Here is a 20,192-nt window from a genome sequence, read left to right as displayed (position 1 = left end):
AAGCTCATTCTTGTGGTGTGCAAACTTGAGAGCATGCTTCTTCTTCTTGCTTTTATTGTATCCACTTATACTCCATCTTGAGAGTGAGGGGGGGGTGAGAGTGTGAGAGTGAGGGAGAAAGTGAGGGACTTGAGAGGTGAAGCTCCTTCCTTGCATGTGCTCTTCTCTTCTTCCCCTTCTTGAGTGAGAGACAGATTGGAGGAGGATCAGTGGTCTTTCTTCTTCTTCTCATTTCCTCTTGTGGATCGTTGGATTGGGAGAGCTATGGAGTAGAGGCTGCAAATCACGTATCATCACACGAATTGTGGAGCCACCATCAAGCCTTCACTTCATGGTGTTGAGGAGAAGGTAGGACGATGAGTTCACTACACCCTTATCGGTTTGTATGTTCTTACTTTTGTGTGGTTTGGGAGAAGAATGGATAGATCAATGAGTTTAGAGGATGTATTGACTAGTTATTAAAAAATCAAAATAAGCACTTGAAACATTAAGCATTTCGTCAAGTCTGAGGATCGAGCTTGTGAAGCTTTGACATCATCTAAGACAATTCTACTGTAACTATTTGATGTTTAATGTGTTTAATAGAATTAGGGATCATAGAACTTCTCAATAAAACTTATTGCTATTTATTTGCCACTTCTACTTTCTCCTGACAAAAAGCCATTGTTGTCCAAAAGCAAAAGAATTGATTGATAGCAAAGCTTGACCAATAGACTTGCAATAGCCTCATATAGAAGACAAAAATTGAAGTTGTACACGTTGGGAGAAAATGAAGTGCACAAAAAATGAATCATTTGAAATGAGCTTGGCTCCATATCATAGTTGCAAAAGAGTATGAGCAATGAAAAGTTGGCATGAATGTAGAAAAGTCAAGAGTAGATGTAAAACATTGAAGGACAGAAACCTTATATGCTTTATTAAGCTCTTTCATGTATGCCTCTACATATTTTCTCTCCTATGAATGCTACTACCTACTCATTTAAAGAAAAGGCATTAGTGGCCATCACAACATGGACTAGAATACTCAAAATAACATGGCCATACAAATTACTCCTTGTTTGGGGACACATTTGGGACTAGAGCAATTAATATTGTTGTTGCCTTAGCACATCCCCTACTGCAACAACATGCTTTGCCTACATCCATGTGAGAAATGTTCTATATTCACCTATATATAAAGCCTCTACAACTATGTTTTACTATGCCAATAGTTGACTACTAACACTATTGTTCCAATTGCATAAGATGTTGGACACTACGCTTGCATCTACCTCACTATTGTATTTCCTATCACTAAGAGGTTGATGATTATCCCAAATGCAACCTCTCAAGACATCAGACAACCTAAGAAGTAAAATTTGGCCTACTATCATGGCAGTTTGGGCTATCTCAATTTTTCCACAGTTGACTAACTATTTTATCTCATTTGGCATTGAGTTTTTGGAGTATGACACACTCCTACATCCATCATAGCAAGACAAAGGCTTGAGTGGAATGCTTGCCCATGGCAAAAGAACCTATACTCAACTTGTCCACATGGAAACTACATCTTGGGGGAGATGTTGTTGACTACTGCTCTAGCATCATCATTCTCGTTGCAATATCATTTCTACAACTACATTCGAGCCTAGTACTACTCCACAATGACTCTAGAGGACTTAATGTCCCAATGGTCAATGTTGTTATTGCTGCCTAGATACATTGCATCCCAAACTGATCGCATCATCAAAACATAGCCTCGTTGTTGGCGTGTTGCACTACTATCTAGGAGGTGCTATTATTGTCACATCCTACCATGAATCATCTTAGCCATGAGCACTTGAATTTTTGACTGCCTAGACCTACCTAGATTGATTTTCCATCCTTTAGCATCGAGTTTGGTTGGTTGCTCATCTATGGGATAAATAAGAGTATGATACCCCTGTTTTCTATGACACAAATGATGTCCATGTCAACCTTATAGTTTCATATAAAAGTCTAGAAATTATTCGATGCAGCTTTTTGCAAGTCAAAAGAATTAATCTTCCAAATAACTCAAACCTTTTAAGAATAGGTTGATCTTCCAAGTAACTCAAACCTACCTTCAAATAGTCCATTAATCACTATTTTCTATTACAATTGTAGTTCACACACACACGCGCGCGCGTGCGCGTGATATAGTACCACATCAAACTCCAAAACTTTGGTAATCACCTATTCTTGAATTGTTTAGTGAATCCTTTATGTAGTGCGTGCTAGGCCCATATATAATGCTATGACCTCTCTCCTCAACAACATATCAACTACAACAAGATGCTTGGGAAACCAAGACAATTGTACAAGTCTTCACAAAACCTTACTTCACAGGCCAACAAGAATCGCGAATAAATCAAAGGACATCCAATCATTATCTACCATATGTTTTCTCAACCCTGGAGTCCAACTGATCTCCATATTATGTTGAAGTATATTCTTAGCCCCAACTAGAACAATCATCATTGAATTTTGCAAATTTTGTTGATTGATACGATAGGGTACTAGTTAAAAACAATCATGACCCTAGCATAACTAATTCTAGCTCCTATTATGTTCCTCAATTTATTATTCTCCATTAAAAGGAAATGGAATTATTAAGCGTCAGCTATAAAGCCAAACTTGCAAAGGCAAACAAACAAAGCTCTCTCCTATGAGGAAGCATCCTTGAAGTTTCTTTTGTGTTGCACAGCCACAAGGTTCAAACAATAGATGAAATCCCATAGCATCAATTTAACCGAGTCCTACTATAACATGTAAACTACAAGTCATAGCCTTCTCTACAACTTAGGGCCATCAATGTGCACATCAATCTATGAATCTATCATGACATAACATAAAAGTTTCAATGCATCATGAGATCAAAACATTTCATATCTCTCACTAAGGAGAATGTTGTTGTACAACCAAACTTCAATTATGTGTATTTCCAATGTACCTTAGGCCGCCTCGAGTTTTGCCTTAAAGCAAGATGTTTCCGTATCAATTTTGTTGAGTTCTTTAAAGTGTATGCTTTTCTTCTTCCTCAAATATAGAATTTTTCCTTAAAGTAGTTGCTACTAAAATTTGTGCATGCTATAAGCTATAACAATTTCATGCCAAGATACCACATGGCGTGATTCATATTGGTACTTTTCTCCTTGCATGCTACCTATGAAGCACTTTTAGCAGTTAAAAGATGTTTATAAGTTCACCTTAACTCTAGACCTCATGCCATGCAAAAAGTCAATTTGTACAATTGCCCAAATATAAAGGTCCAAAGTGCCAAAACAAGAGGCTACCCCATATTTCATTCTTCTAACTCAAAACAACAAACATGCATACTCTCCCATCAAAAAAAAATTGCTAAATGAGATGATGATGGATGAAACAACCATATAGCCATGAAGCATCCTTTTGACATGGTTGTCAATATAATACATGTGCTTGTTGTAGGATGACTTATATAGAAAAAGCAAATGTGCCGATCCAAAAATTTGGGCCCAAGGGACTCCATGGTTGCAAGATTTCTTTTATGGGCCACATCAAAATCAAGCTATCTTACTCTTGTCTCCTTTAAAGCCCATTCACATCACTAATCATGCTAGAAAATTAGGCTATGTAGGTAAACTAGAACACACAAGCATGACCATCAAAAAAAGGGAGATATAAGAATAAAAGTCAAAGGTAGCTCAATTTTAAATTCCATCATTTTGACTTATTATTAAAATCCACGTTTCAAAGAGATGAGCTTGCAAAAACATTAAATTTTTCTCTTTCTTACTCACCAAAATCTTATAAGCTGTCCAAATACTAAGAACTTCATGTCCGAAAATGACAATTCAAAAGAAATTGAAAATGCACTAAATTTCATATGCATCAAAATGATAATTTAGTAGAAAATGAAAAATGTAGTTAGTTTCTGAAAATGTTAGTTCTAGAAAGGAATTTAAAACTTTTAGGAATATCAAATTTTTAATTTTAGAATATTAAGATATTTCCTAGAAATATTAGGAATAAGTTATACATATATTTCAACTTTTCACTTCACTATTATAAACTAGAATTTTAACCAATAACCCTTATTGTTTCTAATGAAAGCTTGTTATAACCTAGAATTGATTTTAACCGATAATCCCTAATGTTTGTGATTAAAGCTTTCTTTTAGCTTATTTGTTTTTATATCTTCATTTCTAGCAATTGTGCCTCTATTCTAGGCAGTTCTAAATCATCTATGCATCATAATTCAAAGTCATGCCATGCCCAATTATACAGACTTGAAGTGTGCTATGAGGACATGGCCAAGCACATCCAAGTCACAGGGAGACAATACAAAAAGGAAGAGAGAACACACACAATAAGAGAGAGAACACAAAAAGAAGTAGAGAGGTCTTATGGACCAATCTCTAATTGAGACTCTTGTTAACTCCAACAAGTTCATGGAGTAGTGATGAGAACCCTCATTTCTAGATGGTACCCATCAACTCGGTAAGTGTTGATACACACGTTGAAATAGTTAAAGTCTCATTTACATCAATCAATTGTTTCTTAAGATCTTTAATCTTTATCAAAAAATTGTCATAGTATTACTTCATCTAAATGTTTACTCTCTAGTTGCTTATGCAAGTAAGTAGCATGGACCTCATATCTTCATAGATAAAAACATGCTATAACATCTACTCCATGGACTTGTACATGTAGAACTTACCGAGGCATGGCCTAGGTCTCACTCATGCAACCTAGTTATTGATAGATCCCGACTCTCCCCTCTCTTTAATGCTTGTGTGAGATAGTCTCAACCCCATAGGAAAGAGACCTTAGACTTCCCAGATCTACAAAGCATGCACGAGAGCCAGCCAAACTTCTCATGAGATGATGGGTCCAAAGCACACCTTGGTTTCAGCTGTTGCTGCTGGACAATTTGGAAGCCAAGGATGCCAAGCTCGGTGAAAGGTGAGTAGTGACAGAGGAAGGCGTTATGGGGCCATATGCAATTAACAAGCCTTCTTCTCAAGAATTAGATGTTCATCCAAACTAATTTTCATGTTCATCCGAATTGCTTGAAGCCATAGGCAGAATGGGCATCACCTTTTCTGTCGGAATGGCCATAATCAGGTCAGGATGAATCTCTCAAAGCTTGAACATCCAATTCTAAACGTCCTTCCAAACATCCCTGAGAAGACGAATCCACAACACCTTAGAAAGAGACTCTGCCAAGATATGTCAGTACTTAGGTAAGCTTTTTCTTGCCAACCCACTTGTGCAAGGAACAGATTCCATATCGCTACACAACGTTACAATATCATCTAGCACGTGCACTTGCCAAATTGAACTAACTGGCCTGCACTACAGAAACTCAGAATTGGTGGTAGTCAATTGGCACAATTGAAGACTACTTGCAATGTATCATCTTGGAAAGGAAGTTTGAGCATAAATCCAATCATTTTTGGTACTTAGATCATTGTTTGTCATTGTGGGACTTGGGTCCCATATATCTGCTGAACACAGGCCCTCTCTGAGCGCTGCATTTGATGCCCGCAAGAATCAGAGAAGCAAAACCTCGAACAAATTACTCAGGATATTCATACCCCCACTGGTAGGCTAACCCCAAAAAGGAAAGCCGAGCAACAGGGTAAAGGGCATGTGACCAAAATGCAAATGACCAGGCAATTGTGAGCAAACCCAAGCTAATATGTAAATGCTAATACTGGATTTGACAACAAGATGGCTTCAAGAAGAATTTGTGATGAGAAAAGGTTGAGGAGGCCACAAGAATCGCGCACAAGAAATCAAAGGATGAGATGGCGAGCTTTAAGAGTTCTCCTATTCATTTTATTCCATATTCTTATGCATCGAGGATGAGACCTTTTTTTTCCCAAGAGCCACATTAACCAAGCACATGGTCTCGTAGCTGAAATTCAAAGAGTACCTACACTGTAAAAGCAAAGGGGGCACTGCACTGTAAAAGCAAAGGGGGCACTGGTTAATTTATCAAGAGATACATTATATAAACTATGACTGGTGTCAGTAAAGTGTTGATAGAAACATACATCTGATTATGAAACTACTTGTGTATCCATTATCATCATATGCTTGTCATATCGTTTGAGCATCCACCAATCATTCGTGCTTGTGTGACCTATGATTTCTAGACATTTTACATTTTATTTGGGGTTCATTCTATGAAAATAGGACATCATGATAAGCAGAGAAAATTTGGGCATCATCATTAATATCATTATACATAGTTTTCACCCACTGTTGAACACGCTGCAGTGTAAGTCTCATCTAGGATGCAAGTTTACTAGCAGCATTTCATATGGATGTTGCAGTTATTTTTGGAGCAGAAGAGGTGGGCTGCTTCAGCACCTACTAAAATCCTTGATGGGACGATACTGGTCAAATAGATAGACTGCCCTCAAGTACCAATCATATTGAAACATTTGGTGAGCCGTTTAAGGAGGATTTGATGTACATCATTTCCTAATTTTTGGCTCTCGTGTAAAAAATATTTGGTGAGCCTAAGGAGGATTTCATGCATAACTTCTTTTCCCATGTGTTCGATTGAACTATGATCTTCCCCAAAAAGGACTGAAAGTGCACCGACTCAGGTGGTAAATCACAACTCAAAAACTTTTCATGATTTACATGTGTTAAACATCTGTGGTATGTACAGTGACAGTACATAAGAGAGCCATGACGTTCAATGGTGCCATTATCTCCAAAGACCTCTCAAAGAGGTGTTCATTCTCTACTTTCAAAACCCTCTTCTATAAACATGACATTGGCCAGTTGACTGACTTCAACTGCATTGGCTGTAATTCACTGTTCTTTGAAATGCTCTTTTGTTGCTCCCCTGAGCAGGTTCAACAAGTAACACACCTGGAAACGCTTTACAAACTTAGAAGCTTTTACTTGATTCATCAAGAAGGGATGCTCCCAAAACTTCAAAAACAAGACAGCATTCTTCGAACTCCCTGAAAGAACAGTTACTTTGGCTCAATAACCACAGGGATGTTATAGCCACCACTATACTGAAAGGCTGAGTCACCCTGAAGAGGAACTTCTAAGTCATCTGCATTGCAAGAACGATTCAATCCATCTGTTTTTCTAACCTCACTTGGCTTAGAACTTGTCACAATCTCTTCAAGTTCCTTAACAACTTGACTCATAGTGGGGCGGCCGGCTGCTGATTCCTGTACACTGCGCAAAGCAATGTCAACTAGTGCTTCTAATTCATCTTTGGGGCAGTCAGCTATCTGAGGATCCAGTAGAGGCTGCAAAGAGGGCAGTCCCCCTTTTTCCAAAGCTGTCCGAACTTCACGCACTATGTACTTCCCTTGCTCAATGGGAGCCTTAGACGTGATCAGTTCCAGAAGGACAACTCCAAAACTGTAAACATCGCTCTTATCTGAAAGCCTCTGTGTCGTGTAGTACTCTGGATCAAGGTATCCCTGTTGGCCACCAAAGGAGCTACAGTATTAAAATGAATGTAGATAAACCTGTTCACCTAACACCTCAACTATATCTGATACCACAAGTGACTGTCACGCACATGCTTCAGTGATCCATCATCCATTGGAGGTTTGATTACACTAATGACAGATCACCTCCTTGTTCCTACCCGCCTATCCCCACTTCACTACACATCACACATTACCTCCTCACTCAACCCAGCCCTCCTCTCACCACACAAACTGCCCCCGCCCTTCTGCTTCTCTCTCCTCTCTCTTTCCAACACACATACAGCACTTTGTTGAGTGATCCATAACTAGTTCGAAGTTTTTGTTAGACCATGTGTGCAGAAAATTACCTCCTCCAACCTGCCTATCCCAACCCCCTACATACACCACATACATGCAGCATACCCACCCTCTCCCTTCTCTCTCCTCCCTCTCTCCCAACTAACCCCAACCTGCTCTGGCCACCTCAGAGTTTCCTTTCCACCCCTCCCCTTAAACTCTTCCTCCCTTCCTCATGTGCAATTCTATAATAGTCATGTGTGTATGTGCATGGATGCCCACAAACACAGGTGCAAGGGGATGTGAGACTATGGCAGTCCATGTCAGGGCATGCAAACGTGCACAAGCTTCTTGGGAATAAAGTACTTACCAATGTCCCTTTGACTTGTGTGGACACATGTTTATCACCTGTACCTCCATCATCCGGTGCAAGCTTTGAAAGACCAAAATCTGCCACTTTGGCATTTAGCTTTTCATCCATAAGGATGTTGCCAGACTTAACATCTCTATGTATGATAGGTGGGTTAGCTTCATTATGCAAGTATGCAAGTCCCCTTGCAGAACCAAGAGAAACAGCAAGTCTCTTGTGCCAGTTCAATCGAATATTTGAATGGCCTGCCCAAGTAACACAATTTTTGTCACTTGAAAAGTTTGTGTCATATCAGAGTTTGGTCAATTTCCTGCATATAAAGTCAGTTACTGACCTGACAAACTATCACGCAATGTGCCATTTGGTAGAAATTCATATACAAGCATTTGCTCCTCAAAACAAAATCCTACTAGACTGACAAGATTTTTGTGATGCACTCGAGACAGTAGCTCTATTTCATTTTTGAACTCATTTCCTCCCTGTAGAGAGGATGCTTGTGCCCTCTTGATTGCAACTTCCTCTCCTGACGGCAATACACCCTTGTATACCTGTCAAAATGTTATGTTTGAGGTGCTTAGCCTATATCGTACTCAAATGTGGATAACCTGCAATCTCCAAAAACAGATAATCTGGCTTGTGTACCTTTCCATAGCCACCGACTCCAATTTCATGGCTCTTACTAAAATTGTCGGTTGCCTTCTTTAACTCAGAAATTGTGAATAATCTAGCCCCTTTCAACTTTGGAGCATCACCTTTGTCCTCCTTCGTTGAAATCCAAGAAGCTGAAATGTAGAAAAGCATGTCAAGGGTTGCACTATCGATGCATAACATCAGACAAGAGAAGGTTTCCAAAGCATGTTATCTGAAAAGGAAATGGAGAAAAAAATAGTAACCAATAAATCAATAAAATCCCTGCAATAGTTTGCATGTCAGAGAAAAGAACCTCAAACTTTCAAGAAGTGTTAGACATATGTGCACCATATTGCAAGTTCCTGTACGTACATTCTCATACAAGTCTGCCACAGAGAGACAAAACCAACGCACTCAAAAGTTTTCCAATCTTAGCTAGTGTGGAACAAACATATCCTTTAAATTCCTGGTTTCTGTACTTTGTCTGAACTGATCCATGATTTAGTTTCCAGGCATTAGAGGTCTCATGTGTGTTACCTAAAGCGTTTTTGGTACAGATACAAAAACCTTTAACTCGAAATTTTGGAGGGATTTTTTAATCAAATTGCGTATGTTTGGCATTTTTTAACTTAAAATTTTGGGAAGATTAAGCCATGTTCCTTAAATTTTGGAGGGTTTTTCAAAAATTTTGCAATTCATTTTACATTAAACCTCGGTTTTTCATGAACACTGTTTCTTGGCAGGATTTAAGCAGGGTATTAAGCTTCCAGGTTTCATAGACAAGAAAATGGTGATCCCAATGAGGAATGAGACTCACACAGTCCTGAACATATTTTCCCCCTCCATTCTAAAATTATGAATGTCCAAAAATTGCAGTCCAAATGAATGCAACTTGCAAGGATGCTAGATAGATTTGCAAAAGAGATCAATCCAAAGTCCAATCCAAAGTAGCAGTACACACTTATTCAGCTCAAGCATCCCCTTGTGCAACTGAATCAATCACTGGAACTAGAAAAAGGAGCCCTCCACACTGACTGAAACCGAGTTAGAATCTTGACCCTACCTCTACAGGATGTGCTTTTGGCTGGAGATCTGGAGGTACTATCTCCTTAATTGGAAACCTATGAGCCACAGGTATCAGTTTGGGGCATGGCATTCTGATTGGCTACTTTACTGCATGATCCCTTGTCAGAATAACACAGTGACAATTAACATCCAAGGCAACCCCAAAGTAATGTCTAGATTTGCCAAAAGTCAAGGTGTGTAGGCCATGAAACGTCCCCCTAGGATCCACACATAGTCCTATAGTCAAGAACCAATTCGGCAGTCATAATGTGACCAATGCTACTAGCACCCATTGGATGTCCAAGGATGTATAGGCCATCTCTGCATGTGCCCTCTTCAAGTCTTCAAACATCCAAGGGATCCTCAAAATAACATGTATATTTCCTAAAGGTGTCAAGTTTATAGGCCATCAGTGCATATCCCATCTGCAAATCTCTAGTATACCACAAGAACTTTGACTTCCCAATCCCAAAGGAGATTCACAAATGGACTCTCAACAATTCCCCTCTTTGAAAGATCAAGCAGGCCAAGCATGCCTCTGCAAAAACCTGAGCCGATAATGTGACACTCGGACCATGATACTTACAACACAAGCTCACCATTTGCCTTCACAATAGAGATACGATTTAATACACCCAAGATACTAACCAACACCAGTTGACCTGTAATATTTAAGGGGGAAGGGAGCTTTTCATCTTGAGCTTCTAGTCTTTTTGCCTATGCATTCAGCCTTCCATTGCCTTCTTTCAAGCTTCTAGCTTGCTTTTTCTCCTTCCCCTCTTGCTTTATCTGCTTTCCATAGCTCAATCTCCTGTTTCTCAACATTGCAACAAACCACAATGAGAGACAATGCACAAAGTCCCACTAAGATCTTGAGAGTGGTAATATGCCTTCACTCTTTAGGAAGTTTGTGTTTGAAAATTCAAGCATTTTTTATTTGAAGCCTAAGTAGTAACATGTACCGAAAATATATACAAAATTTCCCGATTCCCATTTCAGAGTCTCGGGCCAGGGTCAAAACTCCATTTCCCCACTTCAAGTCCTGTTTTCTTTTCGCTATTTCCAAAACTCCATGGAAATATGCCTGCAATTTTTCCAACTCTGTCAGGCTCTATAAAGCCCCCTCCGTGCAACTGTCCTCAAAAAGCTGAGTTTGCTTCAGTGGACCAGACGAAGTGCCTAACCTCCAAAGCCTGCCTTGGGAAGAGAAGGATGGTCCAGTGCAACGTGATCCAATTTTGATCTTTTCCTCATTACTCAGCCAAATCATGAAAATCCGTGAAAAAGTAATGCGGCTTCTTGAATGTCAGATATCCCAACAAAGAGACTTGCGTAAAGCCAATATTCAGCTTTACCTCAAGAAGAAAACTAAACCACACTTAATACAATGCAGTGCAGTAGATATCTTCTAGCCTGTCTTTAAAATTTAAAGCCAATTCTTTTTAAAGATAACCTGGTGGGCATTTGGACTTTGAGTTTCTTGATTAATCCTTCACAAAAGTGAATACAATAATCGAGCTTCAATTGGGCTGTTTACCTGCTCAAAGGATTGTACTGACATGACACATTGCTTCAATACCATAGGTCACGAGGATTGGCTTCCCATAAACCATAGAACAGCCTCCTGTTCCCCCCTGTCCCCCTTCCTCCCACCCCCAAAATGGTAGCATCCCCTGGTTTTCAGGGCCATGTGTTTCTAGTTTTCTAGTAACTTGAATAGCAAACCAGTTCGAGACTGTCCATTGAGATCAACTCACATAAGACTTGCAACAGCAGCTTTTCTCTGACAGAACTAGAGTTGAAGAATGAGAAGCATGAACAAGGATTGAAAAATACGCACCAAAAGGCTTACTAATCTCCTCTGCTTTGTCAGCTCGTTTCTTCTGCATAACGGCATAGATACCAATGATCAACATGACAAGCACAAAAGACGCAGCACCAATCCCAATCCCAATTTTGGCACCTGTACCCAGTGAATGATGTTCAGAGATTCCTGCACAGTTTCACAACAAAGAGTGTCAAGACTTCTTCTTACCTCTTTGTGTTTAAACAGTATCTTTAGTTTAGTATTATGATTCTCATAACACGTTATTGTCAAGAAACAGCAGATTCTGTTTTCAACATTATAAGATTCACAGGATTATTATTACCAGGAAAAATATATGGTCCAGAAGGCACATATTCATAAGGTCCAATGCTGGGGAAAAGGATTGCCTTGCTGCTAAGAAGAGCCGTAATTAAATTAGCTTCACTAGGATCCCAGGCCTCAGCATTGCTCGGATAAAATAGGATGTTTGCAGCTGCCATAGAGTAAATTGAGATAGAAATTTGATCCTTTGATTTTATGAGTTGGATATTCTCCACAAAACCAGCCTTCAGGATAGGGATAACTTTGTCATTCAAAGCAACCTTCAGAGCAGTGAAAACAAGGATGCCACTGACAGGATAAGCACATAGGCAACTTCCAGATGGAGCTGTGGGGTTGCCTGAAAGTCCTGGAGAGCAGCCACAAGTTGAAGCTGTTGGAGGTGGTGAAGACATTGCTTTTGGGGCACATGCATTATTAAGCTGATTGGGATCAGTCTGGCAGATAATATTCCCTTGTAAACTGCAAAAATGGACACACAAATCAACAAACTACCATCAACAGACGAAACAAGTAAGAGAGGAAAAAAGTCAAGACATGCAGTTGTGTGACTATGTGGGTTTTCTGGCATACTTCAAGGTTCCAGAAAAATTGCCAACGAATCCAGATATACTGTTCTGCTGGAAGTCAACTTCAATCAGGCTAGGACCTGCCTTTCGAAGGTCCAATGTACCATTTAGGTTATTGAAGCCAAGCATCCTGCATGCATTTTCGCATAAGTAAATTGCAATTTGCCAGTGTATTCCTAAAACAGACCAATACTTACACAGAAGCAAGATTCTGAGGGGAGAAAAGGTCAGACGGCACCATTCCCTGGAGGTTTCCAGCTTCCACATTTCTGGAGCATCAGATTGAGAAGCCATTTAACCAAACTCAGTGCTAGAAACAGAATAAGTTGTGAAAGCTCCAAACTTGAGCAAGGTTCACTTTCAAGAACACTTACAAAGAGGTTAAGTTAGGGAAGTTCAAGAACCAGGCCGGTATTGGACCAGGTGCAAACTGGTTGTGACCCAAATTCCTTCCAACCACAAATATTGTATTGCTTCAGTCAGTCACAAGAACCAACACCACAATTGAGACATTACAAAGGGGAAAAAGGACAGTGCAGGGCGACCTACAGTATCTGCATGTTGACAAGACTAGACAGATCTGGAATATCATCTTCAAGGATATTGTGATCTAATTGCCTGCATTCAGATTCAATTCTCAAACGTACGGGACAAACTGTCACCAGAAAAAAAATACTAACACAGCCGTTATGAAGGACCATACACTGCAGTAACTGTCCCCAAATTCGCTAAACTCCTTGGGACATTTGAGAAGCTGTTGTAGTCCAATCTCCTGCAAGGTAAGAACAAGAACAGTAGGGCTTGAGGGGAAAAGACACTGAAGACTCACTGCATGATGTTCAGTAATTCAAAACTGGAGGATGACCTACAAGATGTCCAACTGTGTTAGGTTCCCTATATCTGCTGGGATTGGTCCTTCAAAGGAGTTGTTGTATAACAGCCTGTTATCATACAGCATCAGTTTCCAGCAAGAGTATTTGTTAGCCAGAATTAAGAACATTCATGAATGAAACACATACAGATGGATAAGAGGCAGCTTGGGGCTGAAAATGCCTGCTGGAATTATCCCCGTAAAATTGTTGGCTTGTAGATGGCTTTTGTGTGACAAAACAAACATAACTGACAATCAGCTCAGATTTTAAAAATGTTTGATTTGGATTATAACCATCAATCTAACTCACAAATGGTTTGCACTGGTAAGCTTAGCAAGAGACGTGGGAAGATTCCCAGTCAACCGGTTGCTTGATAGATCCAGCCAAATAATGTGTGTCAGTTGGCCAATGGTGGTTGGGATTGATCCTGATAAAAAATTGTCATTCAGGGCCCTGCTAAGCAGACAACAGGTCAATCAATCTTCCCAATGTGAAGGCAAACCTTGTAACTACTAATAATGACAAGAGAGCATCCGGACTTACAGGTAAGTCAAGTTCACAAGGTTACCGATATCTTGAGGTATTGCTCCGAAAAAACCACAGTTCTGCAAATACCTGTGACAACAGCCAGCAGTTCTAATAAGAATTTGAAAGAGAGTCTTTATCAGCATTTAAAACTGCAGCAAACATGCTCTCCAATTACCATGAGAAATGATCAATCACATCAACTCAGCAATGCCGCAAGAAATGATAGCTCAGTTCCAAAATCCCCAAGACGAGCAGGCAGCATGAAAACGTGACACATTTTGTACAAAGCATGAAAGCCATTCTGGTAATACATGCAGGAGCTTACAGTTGTGTGAGACTTGTCAGGCGGAATAGCTGCACTGGAAGGCTGCCTGTTAAATTCTGGTTGTAAGATAAGTCCCTGTAAAGATGGAACTTGATATCAATTATACAGAATGCATGAGCATGTCAAATTCCATAAAGAAGAAAGCAACCGTGAGATGGCACATTTTTAACACCTACAAGACTTGAAGGTTGACAAGATTTCCAATTGTGTCGGGCAAAATCCCAAGTATTCCTTGTGCAGGCAATATTCTGCTTAGACAAAAGCCCACGGCTTCAGCAAAACTAACAAGTCAACAAAGCAGCATCTACCAAAAACTGACGCATACACTCACAATTTTATGACCATTGTATTGCCAGAATCACAGAAAACACCGAGCCAAGGAGTCCCACAAGGATCTCCTGAGCCCCAAGAAAAGGATGTAGACAGCCACGACTGGGCAAGAGTACGAAGCGCATTTACTGCAGTGTTTACAAAAGATTTATGGTGAGCAGAGCTTCGAGCAAACCAAACTTCCATGAATACTGTTTTTAAGACGGAGAACGTGAGAGGGAAGGGGGGGAGAGGCATCAAGCAAATTAGCACAGGGAAACAGAACTCCATGTATGCTTAAATTCGGAACGCCAAGGCAGATCTTACTGACTGTTTGTAGAGGGATATGACCTTAAGGAATGAATCATGGATCATGCAATATAAGGGACCAGCTAAATGTCAAAAATCCATCACTTGGAGGATTGCACACATACAGAAAAAATACTTGGACATCTAGTTTTACACCTCTAACATTGGCAGTGTACCATTAAGGGCTTCCATAACACACATATTCCTGCATCTCCCCATCCTACAGCAGTATGGATACTTATTCTAGTCCCTTGGCCCCCTCCAAAATGGGAATAAGAATCAATATTTCACTTTTGGATTCTGTTTTCTTTCTCTGCAGTAAACCATGTCCGGAATTGACACAGGAAATGCAGGTTATGCTCATCACCTGGAAGTCACTGCCCACACAGGATAAGTAGCATAAACAGTCAATGCTTTGGTAAAGGTGAGAAAGGAATTCTGACCATCTTGCTGATTTGTGAGTGCCAAGGATAGCATCGGTAGTTGCAGAAGAGCGCCCACAAGCAGAAGCAGATTGAAACTAACAAACTTCATGGCTGGAAAGAGACAAATTCCCCCGAACCCAACCGAGTACAGAGACTGTCTTTTGATGCCTTGCAAAACTAGAGATCAAGGAGAGCTTCTGCCCACAATTTACTGCTGATCAAATGATGCCTAGCAAAATTCGAAGATGTGTTACTATTAAGAAGGGAGCTACCAGCATAATCTGATAAGAGATTAATGTGCAAGAAGATGCCTTTCTGGGATCGCAATCGCCTTGTGAGTCAGGCTTTGTCTTTCTCCTCCTCTCTCCCACAGTGTAGTGTAGCAGTTGCTCTATCTCAACACATGAAAGGAATGATGTTCTCTGATCTGGGCCTTATCTCCTCTCTTGTGCAGTCAAGGTCTAGTGTCTTGCCAAACAATCAGCATGAAAACCCTCCTCTTTGTTCCCTTCTGTTCTTAGTCAGAAATGGTCTGACCTCGGTGTCATATCCTGAGCCTGCATGGATAGAGAGTGTCTAAGCTAGCAGGATGGAAACCATTCTGGGTTTTTCATCGTCATCATTTTCTTCTCCTTCTTCCTTCTCCGGCAATGATCTTGAAAGGCTACTACTCTTCAGCATCAAACATCATCTTCATCATGGTCTTCTTCTTCTACAAAGTTCAGCAGTAAAGATCTTGGCAGGCTGCTTCTCTTTAGCCATGCTGATGAAGCTATGGGGCCGGGGGGGGGAGGCCTACCACACCAACACTCCACGATGACCGGGCACGACATGATCCGCCATGGCCACGAGTAAACGTGGATATACACTTTGTGGCTCTCTTTGGTGGTAGTTGTAAAAAAAATTCAAATTTCAGGTAATCACCAAACCCAAAATTTAAACCATGGATCCGTTCACCCAATTTTGATGCTCCCTCCCCACATACTTTCTTCCTAGCTAGCTCCCAACCACACCCAACACAATGCTTCTTGCTATGCCAAACAACACCAATTGACAAGTTGTATGTTATTCCTTGACCTCTTCAACGTGGAGGTACATGCTAGTAAGGGGGGACTTGGAACAATGACAAGATTATGAGTTTTTTTTTAATGCATCAATTTTGAATCGTTCGATTGGGTCTTCATCCTAGTCTCTGTAGCTTCGAGGGTAAAGGCGCTACCGATATGCTCAATCGCAAGATTTAAACCCTTGACCTCCCATTGCTTAGGCATACACCCAACTAAGTGAGTTGTCACTTGTTAGTATGACTATTATACTACACAGACATGAGCTACATCAATGGAAACACGTCAAGAAAATCCTACATGGATTTTACATTTTAATTAACACGTTAGGAAGCACAAATAAAGGAAAGTTGCGTCGTAAGCTCTCTCAAACCGAGTAGTAACACAACACTATCAGCAAAGCTTCTAGGTGCAAAATGATTTTTCCTATGAAATGAGGTAGGAAAGGGCTGCCACCATGTGCATGAGAGCCAAAATACATAATGCCTCAATAGGTAACTCGTTTCATTCATCATACCTCATGTGCACATTATATATTAATTTAGCAAGAATCTTGGAAACTCGCTACTTAGAGCACCTCCCCACAACAAGGGATCTATCTCTAAGGGGCATAGTGAGGAGCAACTTTGCAAATTGGAGAGAATGAAAATATGGCCTATGATTTTGTTCAGCACAAAAAAGAAAAAAGAAAAAAGTATTATCAACAATGGAAAGCTAACTTAACATATAAATATGGTAGGATTATCTTCAATCTCCATTGGCATATCGAATTATGGTAGCTACAAAAAGTAGGTCTTATTCCTCTTTTGGGTTGTACTTTGGGACCTCCTCTAAGCAACCCCCCCCCTCTTTTGCATGCCCTCTATGGGGAAGCAATTCTAATGTTCTCACCTTAGGCCACCATGGTTGCTCATTTGATACTATTTTAATCTTTTAGTCAACACTTCAGCCCATGACTTGCATATGAGAAAGATTTGTCTGTCGATATCCTACAAGGATAGGACAACCTTTTCCATCTTACTTTTTGCATGAGGTAATCTAGAGTTGGTTGAAATTGGTTGCATGAGCTAAAGAGATTTGTACAATACAAAAGTCAATTGAGATGAATCTTTGTTATTGTGACCCAATTGCTTAAAAGTCTCAACTAGCATTCTCCATTACCTGCTTTTCACATGATGTCATGAAATGTGTCATCGTGTTGTTTGACCTTGCATGAAACCTCTCATGGACACTCAATGCTAAATATATTGGGATGATGTCTTATGAAATAAAATTTGTTTTCACAAAAATAAGAGCAAGGGCATTCTCCATTGAAATCAAGCATCTACAATGTGCTAGAATTAGCTCATGCATATTTGAATACATATCTCATCGAGAATTAGATTAGTCCCTATTACCCACAAATACGAAGCAATACTTTGAGGGATGCCAATAAAGTAGCTGCATCTTCTTGAGCTTCCTTCAAGCAACGTTGAAATAATTTGTGATGTTGCCCTTTCATAAATAACATATTGTACCTTATAAAGGATAATATCAAAGTTACAAAGTACTTTGATTGCCAATGCCCCCAAAGTACAAAACTATTCACTATAACATGAGACAAGAGATTAGTTAAGTAAAATATTGAACTATGTGAGGCGAAAGTAAGAGACAAAAAGTCTATTATTTTTAATGTAGTGGAGTGTGCCACTTAACAAAATATCCAAAAGAATAAATCTCATAACTGTAGGTGCTTTGATTGGATGCTCGGATGGACCATTTATTCAAAGATAAAGCAATGTGCATGTAGCAGCTAAGTTTAGGTTGACTTGTATACTTACAATATTTTGTTCGAATGATAACTGAATTGACTTGGCAAAAGAGGAGGGACATTTTACTTGTTCCTTTTTGGTTGGAAAAAGAAGGAATATATAACAATTTTATAATTGGCCATTAAAAATGGACGTGCCAAGCCAAAGCCTTTACAATTTGGAATTCATTTGACTAAGCCATGCTAGCCTTTATTGATTCCTTTGGGAAATGGTAGCATTTTGATGTAAACAACAAAACCAAATTTCGAAATAAGCTTTGTTTTATCTAACATGTATGAATATTGGCTTTTACAATTGTATTACTTTATCAAAACAGCATCAAATAAGTTATTCGGAATTATCTTAAAAGTTGAGAGTTTTTATCTAATTGGATTATTTGTTATTAGTTAATATTCCTTGCACGCTTCGGAGAGCAACATCCCAAGGAATGCAAAGTTGCCATATTGGTATAGTGTAAAGCTACTATGAAGCAACATCATTTTTAAACTTTATTATCTCTCCTTTCTGTCTTTCTATCTAATTCCTTTACTATGTTATGTCTTATTTTTCTCTCTCCTCTCTTTCTCTCTCTCCTGTTATTCCGGTGGCTCCGCCCACGCAACCTGCCGTTTATGCCGCCGAGTCAACGCCGCAACGCTGCCTACCGCCATGGCCACTCGCATCGACAGCCGCTATTTAGCACCCACTGCTAGTCGTTCTTGGCGTGCGCCAACCCGCCGGCTTTGTCAGCTGGCGCCGGGGTTCGGTGTTGGTGGCTGGCTGGGTGCGGGGCTGGTTGGGCGTCGCGGGAACAAGGGGTGGGAGTTGGTTCGGCAACATTCGCAACCAAGAGATGGATCCCATGCCTAAGGTAAAGGGGTCAATAGAGTGTCGTCTAACAATCTTTTATTACACTCTTTTTTTCACGTGAGCTTTATGAAAAAAAATTCAATTGTCAAATTATTCATATCATATGGAACTCAAAGAAAAAACATCGGAACATATATATTTTTTTCAATAGTCTAATTATTTATATCATATAAAACTCAAAGAAAAAACATCGAAACATTCTCATCTTTTTACCAAGTAGCCCTAGTTATAAACGAAGGGTTCCAATCAGAGTGATAGTGAGGGGCCAAAAGAGTGACACTGAAGGATGCATTGTTTTTAAGGTCTTACAAAAACCGAACTATAAAAATTTATATCATGACACTTTAATAGCCCAAGGGGCCAACATGTATGTTGTGTATTTGCTCCTAGGATTGTTCATGTGGATGCATACACATCCAAATGCATCCAAGGTTATTAAGAGGTGAGTTTGATATTTGCATAAACACACTCCTCCCCTTATTGCACATATGCATATGCTTACACATGCACTTGTGCCATGCATGCACATACATACACACATACACATGATGTCTTGGTAAGTACACATCATATAGGATGATGAATATTTTTTGGAGACACTATGTTGGAAACACACAAATGTAGGTCTATCAGTTAAGTACATTGCTCTTAGCTCAAACATTAAACAACTTGATCTTATTTCAGATTACTATAGTTTTATGTCATATGGATAAAGCCAATGGAGAATTTGCATAGACTGCAAGAAGGAAGAGCAAGGTAGATTATACACATACAAGGCATCGTGCAACAAGGTAAGAAGGAAGTAAGGATCATGTGAGAGACCATATTGAGTCAAGAGATAAGCTCATGATGCAAATTCTCTCCTCTTAAGGGCGAGGTCACAGTTGAGATAGAGACATTGAACTAGTTCACTCATTCACACAACTATTTATTTGTGTGGTTCCAAATCACTTAGCAATTCATGGCCACATTAGGGGCTTCATTACCAAATCCACTTATCTCCCCATGGAACATACCTCACACTAAGCTTGTTATGTAACCCAGTCATATTCATCCAACTCCTAATCTTCCTCCATAGCTCCTAATTCTTACAATAGGGCAGTTCCATTAGAAGATTGTTTAGTTTCTCTAATAGAAAATATTCATGAGTAACCAATAATTTGTATTTAGGATATACTAGTTTGTGC

The 20,192-nt window shown here is 39.7% G+C and overlaps 1 protein-coding gene across 2 annotated transcripts; it reads right to left on the bottom strand.

The window, feature by feature from the left end:
* Positions 1–6,111: 6,111 nt before the first annotated feature.
* On the bottom strand, positions 6,112–16,045 carry LOC148025001 (leucine-rich repeat receptor protein kinase HPCA1-like). Of its 2 annotated transcripts, XM_087694695.1 has the most exons (20): positions 15,593–16,045; positions 15,300–15,510; positions 14,570–14,696; positions 14,415–14,486; positions 14,239–14,313; positions 13,929–14,000; positions 13,695–13,838; positions 13,533–13,607; positions 13,383–13,454; positions 13,217–13,285; positions 13,063–13,131; positions 12,888–12,962; positions 12,711–12,782; positions 12,518–12,643; positions 11,949–12,406; positions 11,639–11,791; positions 8,746–8,885; positions 8,438–8,651; positions 8,104–8,348; positions 6,113–7,445 (listed from the first exon to the last, which is right to left on the bottom strand). In XM_087694695.1, exons 2-20 carry the CDS (start codon positions 15,388–15,390, stop codon positions 6,981–6,983), a joined length of 2,814 nt encoding a protein of 937 aa, XP_087550821.1. In that variant the 5' UTR covers positions 15,391–15,510; positions 15,593–16,045; the 3' UTR covers positions 6,113–6,980. The 2 variants fall into 2 exon arrangements, with proteins under 2 accessions (XP_087550822.1, XP_087550821.1); XM_087694696.1 differs by lacking the exon at positions 15,593–16,045 and having other exon boundaries at positions 6,112–7,445; positions 15,300–15,464.
* Positions 16,046–20,192: the final 4,147 nt, after the last annotated feature.

The sequence above is a fragment of the Lygodium microphyllum genome, chromosome 15, assembly GCF_053477565.2.
Source record: "Lygodium microphyllum isolate KBCC chromosome 15, Lygodium_microphyllum_v1.1.10, whole genome shotgun sequence".
In the NCBI taxonomy this organism is placed as follows: domain Eukaryota; kingdom Viridiplantae; phylum Streptophyta; class Polypodiopsida; order Schizaeales; family Lygodiaceae; genus Lygodium; species Lygodium microphyllum.
This window is presented reverse-complemented; position numbering and strand designations above follow the sequence as displayed.